Genomic DNA, 13,852 nt, shown 5'->3' with positions numbered 1-13,852 from the left:
ATAAGATGTTTATAAATCGAATCGAGATCGAAAACTAGAGAGGGAATTTTCCTATGGTGCCTGATAGGAGAAACACGGCCCTTTCTGGCTCCCCCTTAGCGTCGCCACTGTTTGAACATGTGAAGAGGATGAGGTCACAAAAAATGCCTGAGAGGGTGATAGAGAGACCAAAATGGATACCTGGTTTGTGAGTGGAAAGAGCGGGCCGTGGGGAGAATGAGAAGACGCCAAGACTAGAACACGGTGGAAAGAGAGCAATGATGGAAGATCAGAACAAAATGGAGAAGCTGGACTTCTATGCCGATGTAGTCATAGACTGAAATGGTGACGAATGATGACTAGAGAAATGTGGAAGATAGATAGGCTGTAATGGAGAAAAGCAGTTAATAAGGAAGTTAAATGGATTGTGTGTATATATGTATGCCAAGGAGGCAACAAATGCGGCTCGAGGGATTCCTCGTAGCAGCACCGAGGTCGTGAGCCAGCAAAACAAACACATCAACTACGGGCAGGTCTCCTTGGCAGGTACCATTCCCCGTCCGGTCGTCTTTCTCTTTTGTTGCACCGTGCTTTGTTCTTGCTGTGGTGTCTCCCCACTGTGTTTGGGGACTCCCCATGCGCTGCACCGCCAGCGCCGCCATTTCTGCCCCCAACCATGTGCGCGTCTGTTGCCTGTCGAGTGTCACGGACCACACTTTGCTTGCATTCTCGGTGTGTTTCTTCGTCCTACGTCGTCCTCCCGTGGTTCTGCAACCCCGCACAACTTTTCTCGACTGCACTGCTACAGTCATGGTGTTTGTTTCCCGCTGTGCAATTGATACTTCATGCTTCATTGATTCTTTTGTCCCTACCGTTGTCGATCGCTACCCTTTTTTCCCTTCACTTGTCTTGTTGGACACTCCTATTTCCTTTGTGGAACCCCATGCGCATGCGTTGCGCAGCTGCCGCCTGGTGTTTTTCGGATGGGCGACTTTGGTGTTCCTTTTGACTTCTTTTGTTCCGCCTTTCTATCTTCACTGGTACTGGCTGTACAGCGGTGTGAAGTTCATTTTCACACGTTTTCGGTGTTGTCTAGCTCCTCACGGAGGCATCTCTCGGCAAAGTGGAAGGGGCACTTTCGTCTCTATTTCATGGGAGGTATCTGTGATTTTCGTTTGTACCCTACCTTTAGAATCACCCTGTATATATAAAGAGTGAGAGAGAGAGAGAGAAGAGGAGAAGAGACAGAAGAGGAGGGAGAGACAGAGAAAGAGAGAAATGAGAAGAGTACACACAGGTCAGAAAAAATGGTAGAAAGTTGAAAAGACAAAGAGGAGTAGATACAAAGAGGAAAGAGAAAGTGGAGAATAAATCATAAAGAGCGAAAATAAATAAAAGATAAAGATATAGAAAGAACAAGAGTTAGAGAGGAAGAGAAAGGGAGTGATTAATTATGTACGGGTATGTATATTTATACCTGGTCAAGGGGATCAAAACTTTCTGTTCCCGTCTCTGATCGAAATATAAAAATAACGAAGTGTTGAACTAACAACACATCGAATTATTTATATAAATGCTGAGGAGTACCTACTTATATATATATATATATATATATATATATATATATATATATATATATATATTGTACATGGTGGTAAATATCTGAAATACTGAGTGTAAAGAAAAATACGTTGTGCATTGTACTTAATAATTGAAATATTGTACTCATGTAGGCTATTTTTGTAGATAATAGTTAGATATTTTATTCCACTCTCTTCAATTAACATGTATTATTATAACTCGGTTTGTTAACTGTTGTATACACATATAATATAGCGTTGACATGTTTCATGTTTATTTACATTTCTGCACAATAACATTTCTTATCAAACTGTAAATTTACAAACTCAAAGCAAGAAATGTAGAACACTGTAATTGGGCATTCGCCTGTTGTGTTTAATAATAAATAAATAAATAAATAAATAAATAAATAAAAAAGTCATTTCAGTGGGTCGGGGTCGGGATGAGGTAATTCAAAACGCGATTTTAAATCCATAAATCCACGTTTACCCATATTTTTTGGCGTAACATATATATTAAAAATGTGTCTTGACATCGTCTGTAATTGGCTTTCATTTAATTTCATTTGAAATTGTCGAAAAGTGCTTCATGATATACTCGTTTTTAGCTGAGTGTGAGTGTCAAATGCTGTTTTTTAATACATATTTTCACAAATTAGTGCAATAACTCGTTGCATGCGTGATTCTGGCACTGCAGTGTTTTGCAGATGTACCGCGTTGCGCAAGATAAACGCGTGTAGCAATATCCAGCGAAGGCGGCAACGGGAGTCGAAACGACGACCAACTAAATCCGAGGCAAGCGCATTACTCTGGTTATTACGGATGCGAAACCGTAGATAAGGATATCCTCCCCTCACACAGCAGCCGTAAAAAGCGTTTCCTCCAAGAATCGAGGCAGTTGCAATAGCAATAAAAACGGAATAAAAAAAACCTGCGGAATGAAACCGATGAAAAATACAGTAACGTACTTCTTCAGTTGTCTAGTAGGTGTCTCTCGAGTCGGGAGGCGGGGTCCAGTCGCTTTCGGAAGGCCGCCTGGCGAACAGTGCAGCGCGTGCTCTCAGCTGGTACTAGTGAATATTTTGCAGTTTATTGCGTCGGACGAGGGACAACATTGCACTGGGGAAACGCGAAATTATTCTCGTTCAAGTATCGAATAGTCCTAGCGTGGCGATGCGCGTTGAAATTGGTGAGTTCCTTAAATAATTCGTTCGTACATAAACTTAAGTAGAATACTTGTTAAAGTCTACAATTATCTTACCAATTGGTTTACTGGAACAAAATTACTAATATATCCTTGACACTGGATTAAGTAACAGTTTACGTGCTAGTGCGAGTTTACTGAACTTTACAAAGAGATACTTTGAAAATGGGAGCGAAAATTCCTATCAGAAGGCCATCTGTTGTGTTCTGTTTCATGGTGTTGCTGACATTCGGTTTGTGCAAAAGTTGCATTCAACTGTTGGACGGTTGGAAGCAGATGAGCCTGGAGGAACGAGCAAAGAGGGCGCAGATTGTCTTCCACGCGTTAACCATCAACACTTTCGTCACCGAGAAGGACATCGAGGGGACGTACACGGCACAGTTCTGGATCATCGATGTTTACAAAGGGGCGGATGACCTTGCGGAGTTCATGGGAATTGACCCTGGTCAGGGAGGAGTTGCGAATCTGCGTGACAGGTAAGTTATGGAGATTTTTTTAAAAATATCAATCTGTTAATGCATTCTCTGGTCATAGTACAGTCACGGACAGTTCTGGGTTGTAGCAACGCTATTGACTTTCAATGGGATCATTACAACCCAGAAGTGTCCGTGACTGTACACCCTCAGTTTTGCGAGGGAGCAGTGGCTGCGCCAAAAGGGATGAGGGGACGACCGCCCCCTCCCTCCGGGTTAACCAGCCTGCTCATCCTACCGCACTCCCACTACCTAAGTAAATTCTTTTTAACACAATTATCCATTTTTGCATCTGTTCAGGTGTATACTAAATATGACTGCATGTCAATTAATCACTTTCGTGCATTCACTTTCATTGATTTGTTTCATTCTACTTCGATTTTCTGCCACTTTTGGCTAATCGCGACGATCGGGATCAGTGATGAAATGATGAAATTAATGGATGGACACTCACAAACAACACCCATGGCCAGGCCGGGATTCGAACCCGTATCCCCTGGTGGCGTCGCCCCTAACGTTATTATAATCCTCTAAGTGCTGTCATGTGTTTGGCCTTATATGTGCTGAATGCCCCTTGATAGTCTCGGCTTTTAATCTAGGTAAGGAGATTATAGTTCTCAGAGACACGCGTTAGTTTTAGTTACGGTAATGGGCTTGGACCAGCAAAATGTGACGGGTGCTAATAGCCTAAGTGCTGACGCACCCAAAAATTTCCGATCAAGGAATCAAACGTATCAATTTTTTTCCTTAAAAGAAATCAGCGGTGACGTGCTCATCTACTATTTTCTCAAGCTTTCAAATTTCATCAATGTGGAATTCAGCCAGAGCTGTAGTCGAGATTATGCTGCGGTATACGCTGTATATATACCCTCTGGTTAAATAACTTCTGCCAAAATGCCGATTCCTTCTACTTTCGTTCTGTTTATATTTATTCATGTGATTTGGCCTTTACTCAAGTGAGATTATTAGCCGCCCACCCACAGTGTTGTCAACAAGTAGCAATTTCAACCGAAATCAACCGCACGCGTACAACGCGCGAAGTGTCTATTGAGCAACATAAAAGAAGTGTGGTAACCCTGGAGGACCACGGGTGTGGAGGAGGCAAGGAGAAGCTCCAACCTTGACTGGTCTATTTTGTGGAGAGAGCAATACGTAATGATCGTTCGAAATTCTTCTCGCAGTGATTCATTCACACATATTTTTTTTTTTTATTCTCTTACGGAAAATCTCTAGCCCTTAATTTTTTGCTTTCCACGTAGCTATTTTCGCTAAATCTCGTCGTACATATTTATCCGCACTTAGTTTTCTTAATGTTTTTTGCGATTAATTCTTTCGCGTTTCCCCTATTTATTTGCTTGTTGTCGCCAAGATTCTACGACCCTCTAGCAATCTCGCGTATATAACAGCGGCAGGGAGGAAGCTAGTCGCTTACAGTAGGTTTGGCAACATGGAACGACTCCGATTTGAGTTCGTTTCGTACCGCGAGCGGCGTCCGGCACGTTGGAACTCGAAAGTAAACGATGACACCAGAATAAAATTGAACCGATCTCTGACTTCGTCTACTTACAGCCGCCAGCTCACAAGGTGCCATTCGTCCTTATACTTATGATGAATATAAGAAGTGACGGAAAAGCGACGCATGATAAGAAAAACGCAACTTTTTATTTGCCTTACTCTGAGATTGAAATGTGTGCTATTTAGGTACCAGCAGGGGTGCCCATCCCCCCAAGCAGTCCAATGGCGCAGTCCCCCCCCCCCAAATCTCGTCATGCGTCCCCCCAAATCATGTGGTAATCCACATGAAGTATTTAATTACGATAGCGTGTCTACTGAAAGTACCTTTTTTAAAGCTTTATTGAACACGATACTTGATCTGCCCGTTCTCCTTAAACAGAGGTTTCCATCCCCCAGCTAGACCGTGGATACATTAGCCCTCAAAATATTTTGGTGAATACGTAATAATTCTTTTTACAAGTATTTGAATACAATAGCCTGTTAAACTATCCATATTTTTTAATGGTTCGAATTTTCGAAATAACGGAAAGCTAGCAATCTCAAGTGTCATAATTAGATAAATATGTATTTAAACAGTGTTTGTGGTTGGAGAACAAGATTTCAATAACCCACAATTTGGGTATTTAACACAAAGTCTTACACAACTTAAGGTCGCGAATTACAGAAACCCTAGCTAGAAATTCCTAAGCCCGGGACGAGAATATAAAAGGTGCCTCCTCTGCTTGGGGTAACTACAATTGTTTTAGTAATCCATAGCAATACATGGATTTCATCTTAAGTGCAAATTTCACTTGCTAAAGCAAAATTACCATGCAACAATAACTTAGAAATCCGAATTTTACACTAATTATTTTCCTGTTTTATCGAGTAATGTGCAAGGCGTTACTATGAAGTACACAGTTAGTACAACTATTGCAGCATAGCCTACAGGGAATCAATAATATTGCTAATAGAACCATATCATCAAAATGACTCACCTGCTTTAAATGAAGCAGCATACCGACACTAAACATTATATTTTAAGAAATTATATTATTAATAAATATCGAGAACATTGTTTGTCTTGCATAATTCTTCACAATCGTCTCATGAAAATGCAAGACACGCATTTTTGAAACGCAATATTTCGAGCAAGAAAATTTTTATATCCATTTCTTTGCAGGCTTGCAAGAATATTAATTTAATGGGACGTCAGTACTTTCATAGGATCCCTCGATATTTACTCTTTTCTAGCTACTCTTTTCCCATATTCGGCACCGAAACCTGCGCATACCATATCGCTAAATATAGTTCCTAAATATAATGTTCGAATCCTAAAGAAATCCTTTGACAATCTAAGATTGCCCCCCCCCCCAACGTTTAATCCTGAATCCCCCACCAGAATATACGTGTGGATTTAAGACCTAATGTGTAATAGTTGAATATCCCCACTTCCTTAATAATAATATTACCTGTTACAATTTCCTTGGCAGTCTAGAATTTGCTATTTATGTAACAGCAATGGATAGTTAATAACGTAATTCAACTTGTGCCAAATGCTGTACTGTTTCACATCAAATTTCCATCACAAGAAATCGTCCCCCCCAAAAGAAATATGTTGCTTGGACATAACGAGAGTCCACAAACCCACCTGTGGGCATCGCTACCTCAGAATACTTCATTTTCTTCATCTAATGGATTAAATATGGTGTACCTAAGGTGTTTACATTTATTTTGAAAAAATATATAAATGTTGAATTTTATATTACAATACGGAAAAAATCCCCCCCAAACATTTCAATGCCGCAATCTGCGTCATAATACCTCCCTGTGGGCACTCCTTGGCAGTGGCGGATCGAGAGGGGGCACAGGAGCACCTGCCCCCAAAATGCTCGAGCAAATTATACTCGTAATTATGTGTACACTTTTGAAGAATGGTGCACCCCGTATATCGTAAAAAATGGCTGAGTGCCGAACATCATTTGAAGTTGGTGCCTCCTGTGCATTGTTGAAAGTTGGTGCCCCCCATACACCATTGGAAATTAGTGCCTCTCGAACATCGACTTTCATTCTTTCATAAATCGTTTGTAAAGTTTCTCCCTGTTCTTTGTTCCGTCATGAAAGAATCAAAGGGCGTGAAAGTAAGGTTTAAAGCGCATTATCCTACCCAACACTATATGCAGGTGGTGCGATCAGAACTAACGTCCCACTTATTCAACAATGTTCTCAAACAATGCAACGGTCTACGTTGTTTATTTTTTTTAAATATATTTCTTCTTAATAACTTGGCCGCATGTACAGATGACTGGAATTGGTAATTAAGGAAATATTAAAGTATAAAAGTTAGTATTTATGTGTACGCTTTTGGAAATTGGTGCCCACCAAAAACTGGATCCGCCCATGCCCCTGGGTGCCAGATCCATTGGTGTAACACATCTAATTATGTGTAACTCTATACTGAGTGCAGATTTACAGTCAAAACTAAAGATGGCGCTAATCAACATTAATTCTGTATTGACGCTCAAAAAATTACTCGTTACACCAAGTCTAAGCAGTAGTAAGAGATATTTTGTGCTACTTGTGTCCACCTTTTGACAGTAATGTTACGATTCATTTACTTTCGGCCTAACGATGCTCGGAAAACTACTACACTCACTCGCCTAATCATTTTCTTTCAAACATACCATATAATACCTTCTTAACCTTTCGCATTGCGCTACAAATCAGCGGAATTACCGACGTAATTGAAGTAATTGGATAGACGTTCCTCTAGTATTACACATGTATTCATTTGATTCCCTCATTATGATCGTCGCTCTTGTACAGTCAACAGCAAAGATGATTGTAGGCAAATTGTAAACCGCTATTTACATTACTTTTTGTTCACATCCTGTGTTGTTTTAAGGAAAGAAACTATGTTGGTTCGAAGCAGGCATTGTTCTTTGCTTATTGAAGTCATTATTTTAATTCGTGTAATTCAAACCGAATGAAAATGGTGGTGGACAATTCGCCTACAGTTTCTTTCGCCGTTGGGTGTAGCTAACTCAAGCATGGATCTAATTTCCTGTAGAACACCGCCTTCATTTTCTCATTTGGCTCTAACAATGCTCGAGACGCACTTATGATGTTCATGTCTAATTTGACTCCTTCTGCTGTTATTAAGATATCTCATTGCAGGTCTTCATAAATGTGTTACTGATGATGCATTACAGGGTTTTGGCTAATTGGAATCTCATTAGCTAACATAATAGTTCATTATAAATTTCTATACGAGGTAAGAAGACGACAGTACGCACGTTTGAGACAAAACACAGAAACCGTTTCTGTAAATACAAAGTAATTTCATGAAACAACTCTAACGTTTTCAGTAACTCTTTTTAATAGTATTATTCGAAGTTACACATTGATCGATTTGATTTATTTTACTTAGCTTTTCTCCTACTTTGTTATTGGCTAATTTCGAACATGAGAATGAATGGTGATGCGATGAGATGCATGAAGCGACAGTCACATACATCTATAGACGACACGGCACAATTTCTACACATGATTTTCCTGGCTGCATGTCCAGGCACCAGAGACTCGTTAGTTTTCAACAATGCAGTCCAGGGTGTACCCGGTGGAAGGGACGTTGACATTTGGGTGCATTCAGGGTCTCCCCGATGGCGCAATGGTAGGGTCGTCGCCTTGTAATCAAGGGTCATGGGTTCGATAGCCGGTGTAGACACACAGTGGTTCATATCTCACTTTAAACTGTAGTTACAGTCCCGATTAGTCTATGTCTGCATAAATTGGAGTTAAAACAAGAACTCACATTGGAACACCCATGCCTACGGAGATTCGAACCTGTAACACTCGATGACGAAGTCGTGAGTCGAGCTCTGAAGACGCTCATCTACCGAGGCAGCAACTTGATTATACTAAAAACTATGTGTTTGTCACTATGGTAATTTTAGTAGGAATGTTTCTTTATGAAAATCTTTGGACAATATCCCATTAATGCATCATTTTTCATAGAATATGCGCAGAAAGCCACATTCCACTTAGCTGCATCCTTATGCGTAGCACAATACTGTCTGCAAGTATTGGTTCGCTGAACACCCTCAAGATTGAATCCACAGATGTTTGGAACTTGACTGAAGAACTCTAACTTATCTTGTGTCACGCAGTCCTGTATCACATATGAATGAAGTTAACTCGGTACCGTCTACCCATTTGTTGTTCCTTGAAAATCATTGAAAGCAGTTAATCCACTCCCCAGGTCTGCAAGGAAAGTATCATAACAGGTGATTCATTTTGATACACCCTGTACTTTGGTCTGTACTGGCGGGAAACATATATATTGGCAACAAAGTGGAGAACCTTAGTTTACCTTAGTTTAAGTGGGTTCGCATGATAGCGTATCTTCCTTATTTTTCTCTCAAAAGAAGACTAAACTGTTAGAGTTGCATTCTGATAATAATACACTATTTATTCAATCCTTAAACACCTGTCAACGTGATGATGGATGTTTATTTTGGTTTCGATCAGTGCAGCAGACTGTAAATTGGCTTGTGTGTCGCTTTTACGCAGTACCGTACTCTTGACTGGTTTCACATAACTCACTCCTCCGCCCCCTACCATTATATTTCCAACTTTCGTTTTTGCAAACTCTGTTGTTTTTTGCAAGGCTTACACAAAATTTAATTTAAACAAAAAAACAAAACAACTGTCGCGTTCAATATTCATGATTACATGTAATGATGCCTCTTCATTACAAAGGATTTGCACCAAGCTGTACGTGGACATGCACCACATTCCCTGTGCATGTGGATCTAATTAGTGTGTGTCGTTTGTTAGTGAATTGTATGTGTGGTGTTTCGATTTTCTGGTTCACTTGACTTACGTAGTCTACTTATGGTATAGTATGACATTTTCAGAAGAGTTTACACACACAACTAACTCTCTCTTTCATGTATATGTTTGTGTTCATAACGTTCTTAGTTTTTGTGTCAATTTCATAGATTTGAATATTTTTTGCATTTAAAATGCAATCTTAACCACTAAACATAAAGAACTATTAAATCTTAAAACGATTAAAAATCTAAAATAACAAATATACTTTAACACTTTAAAAATACGAAAGAATTAAAATTATCATTGCCATGTGTAAGAGTAACTGACACCATAATAGATAAACCAAGAGGCCCTTTACAAACACAAAATTAAAGAAATAATAAACAAAAAATAGGATTCTTCTTGATTACTAATAAAATAGTTATATATAAATATAAAGAAAACACAATAAATTCAAGTCTTAGTAAAGTTACTAATAAATGTCTACGTTGAGAAATAAAACACAAAAATCTAATAAATAAAGTAATTAATATAAATAATACTACTACCATAAGTTTTTATAGTTTAAGAAAAAAAACAGTGGTCTTGTAAATCACCAACGAATTAATAATTCTAAAAGCATCAAGGAGAATATAACAACATCACCAATAACTCTCAAAAGCTAATATTATTAAACTACCCCTTGATATTAAAGTTTCTTTTCTGCTACTTTTGGCTAATCGCGACGATGAGGATGAATGATGTTCTAATGAAATTGACGAAGGGACAGATCAGCCATGACCAGGCGTAGATTCGAATCTAGCCCGCTGTGCTAACAACTTCAACGTATATATATATATATATATATATATATATATATATATATATATATATATATATATATCTAGAGAGAGAGAGAGAGAGAGAGAGAGAAATATGCGCCTTGTAGCCATAACTACCGTTGCAGAACCCACCTAGAAATGTAAATATTTCCCTGGCATTTCATTGGTTAACATCTTAAATACTAATCTCACAGGTATACTCTTTTTTGGTCAAAGATGGAGCCGAGTGACCTAATGAAAATTTATATAATCATAAGTAGAATGAATATAGGACGAATGCACCGAAATTTTAACACTGTGTCAAAATATTGAAAGACAATTTTCACAAGATTTGTGAAATTAAATGTAGTTCACAGAACCATCGCATTTTTCTGCATTAAACCGTCCCGCTGGGTAAAGATAAAGTGTGAAACTAAACTAATAATATTAATTTAGTAAAAACACTACGGATATAACAAACATGTACAGTCACCGGCAATAAGAATTGGACACCTATATATTGAAATTTTCCCTTTCCCTTCAATGTGTTGTGTGTTGCCTAACTATACGGCCAGGAGCAAATTTTAAATAACAATTTCTGTCATTGCTTTTGAGTTAGTCAACACACATAACGGTTTGCAGGGAAGCGAATATTTCAGGATATATGTATTACATTTTTATTGCCTGTGACTGTACATGTAGCGGTCTCCGGTTCGATTCCGAACGTGAGGTTAAACATTTAGAAGTTGACCCGGCATCATGAGGACAAATTGAGAGCATTCGAAAGGAACTGTAGTGGATATGAATATTTGGTCGAAAGTATAGATTTATTTCCCTCGCAGGATGGTTTTTGGGAGCCAATGAACTGACCCGCGTTTCACAATTAAAAAGTCGATTATAATCAGGGCTCCCCACTCAAAGGGGTTATTGCGTCACTGAGCATTTTAATTTCTGCCGCTATATTTCTGAAACAAATCCTAAGCGCTCCCTGTAGGCCCATTGTAACTTCAGACCTGATTCAAGAGGCATAAATACACTTGGGGAGTTTATCTCTAACGAAGTAATCATTTTAATAGCTTGCCATGTAAAAGCAGCAAAGGCCAGGCGATGAAAGCGGAATTGACTCTTTCAGAAGTAAGGCGAGGAGTTTTCCCTTTTTAAAAATGCATGAGCATTCGTTTCTGCATGTAAATGGAGATAGGTTCCTCTCCCCTTCTTTCTGGAGGTTCCTCTGAAGGGCCCCTCGCGCTGTTAAAAACAGCAGAAGCGACCATCCGAGGATATCTGCAGCTTCCGTAAAGTGGAATCGATGCTTTCGATACTTTTATTCGGCAGCGGGCAACAAAGGAACAGCCTGGTCTCCCTACGCATCCAAATGGCCTTTGCACTTGCTCTGCACGCGTTTTCTCCCGCATTCAATTTGCGTTGGATGTCGGGAATTTGCATCGAATACACGCAGCGTGTTCCAATAACCTCTCTCTTCACAATGCAAACTGTGAACGCGAAAAGTATATTTTGGAAGTTCGAAAGCGTTTACCTTGAGCTGTGAGATCCACGGCACCTTCACATGTATACATTTAGCACAAGTTCGGATAGGCTATTTTAAGTTTATCGTGTCTTCTTTTATCCTGGTGCTAGTTAGCGATCCGTTCAGATTGCTCAGTAGGTAACTGCACATGCGCAGAAGATCATAAAGCGGATTGTGCGTTGAGTCTTGTCTACTACGTCAAATGAAGAATCGCACCGAGGTTGCACACAAAGAATGGTGAGATACGAGAACACAATTGGCCTGTACGTGAAGAAAGTGTCACCACAGATAAAGATATATATATCTTTATCTTGGTGTCACTAAACCGATGCGCCAGAATGTAATTGAAAAGTAGGAGTACTATGTTAAGAAAAGGGGATGACTGCTTATCGGACGTCCAAAATATGCACCCTGGTAGTAACGCCGACTTCAAAGTGAATTTTGAAGGGCAAGATGGACATGAACTATAGTACATTCGTGTTGGTGATGTGTTTCTTGAGTGTGCATTGGCATGTATTTTCCTTACGTTATTCTGTTTTCCGCCTCTTGAGGCTAATCGCGACGATATACGTATATGGATGCTGTTTAGATTCAATTGAAGGGACGCACTCAAAAGGGGACATCCATGTTCACACCAGGGCTCGACCTGGGACCGTCAGTGACAAGATACGCCAACAATATAGAAGTAAGTGTAAAATCTACTGTAAAAACGTCTCGCCGTAATTCAGTTGTAATCCACCTCCTATAATTGTGGAGGGGTAAGTTCTTTCAGGATATTTTCTTTTGAAACAGGAATATGTTTTGGAGAGCTTACCAACATGTTTTGACATTTTCGCCTCCACAGTAAGAATTGTTAACCACATTCTTAGAAATAACTGTAAAACATAGAATACCGACTGGCTGGAATTGTACAGGTGGAAATCACATCTAGGGACCGGATACTCGATACGTACAATTTTTTACATTAGTCTTGAAAGTTGTTCAAAGACGGAAATAGTAATTAGAGGCGTTTTATTTTTTCTAGAGTCTTTTTTACTGCTTTCTTTTTAAAATTAGGTTTTCTAAACATTCGGAAGGAGTTGTAGCCCTATAAGCTTTCCCTTACGTACACCAATGATTTACCATTAAAATTTAAGGCTACCTGTTAATTGAGAAAATAATGGAAGCACCTGTTGTTTTCGTAAGCTCATGCAAATTCATGTGGTAGCGTCGTCGCCTTGTAATCAAGGGGTCCCAGGTTCGATACCTGGTGGAGGCACATTGTGGTTCTGATTCCACTTTAAACTGTAGATCCAGTCCCGATTAGCCTTACTGTGCACAAAGTGGACTTAAAACATCAACTCAAAACCAAGCCGACTCAACTCAAACATTCATGTTATCATTTCTCTGGGCCTGTGACTAAAATGAGAAGTAAAGATGACGCTGATAACTGCTTGGAATATTGAACTCAAGAGACTTGTAGAAATTATATAGGCTTATGGTACAATATTAAAAAGTATTAGAAAAAAATCAATTGAAATGTCAATTTTTTTCAGAATTAGAAATAATGCTAATAGTAGTGAATATAAATATATTTTTAAAAGCTCTCTCTTTAAAACTACATTAGTTACAGTTATATATAGTACCATATAATCTCCGCAGCTAACTCTTTGTAGTGCAGGCGTTTTGAACAGAAAGTGTCTCGTCCATCTCAAAGTTCACCCTTGCATCCTCTGGTATCAATTATAAAATCCAGATCTGCCCGGTGCCATTATCCTGCATGCCCATCTGCAATGACACCGAGTGCAGAATATCCACAAAGTTCCATCTTTCTATGACACATAAACGCTTACGTGTCGACGCCACGCGCAAGTGGCTATTTCGCTCCTCGCTCATTAGCGCCTCTCGTTAAGGGACACGCAACTAAGCTTCGTTGTGCCAGTCGAACGCGATTTTTTTTCGACTGCTCTACTATTTTG

At 39.4% G+C, this 13,852-nt stretch overlaps 1 protein-coding gene across 3 annotated transcripts in view; it reads left to right on the top strand.

Moving 5' to 3' along the window:
* The window catches only part of LOC146002996 (uncharacterized), a 757,155-nt gene that overhangs the window by 130,618 nt on the left and 612,685 nt on the right, over positions 1-13,852 (top strand). For 2 of the 3 annotated variants that reach the window (XM_083141166.1, XM_083141155.1), the window contains exon 1: positions 2,595-3,239. The exons of the other annotated variant lie outside the window; for it this stretch is intronic. In XM_083141166.1, coding sequence (XP_082997292.1) covers positions 2,929-3,239 — 311 coding nt within the window. In that variant the 5' untranslated portion in view covers positions 2,595-2,928. Of the gene's footprint in view, positions 1-2,594; positions 3,240-13,852 lie in introns of those variants that run through there. 3 annotated transcript variants of the gene reach the window in all.

The sequence above is a fragment of the Lepisma saccharinum genome, chromosome 1 (genome assembly GCF_977018435.1).
Source record: "Lepisma saccharinum chromosome 1, izLepSacc3.1, whole genome shotgun sequence".
NCBI classification, from domain to species: domain Eukaryota; kingdom Metazoa; phylum Arthropoda; class Insecta; order Zygentoma; family Lepismatidae; genus Lepisma; species Lepisma saccharinum.
This window is presented reverse-complemented; position numbering and strand designations above follow the sequence as displayed.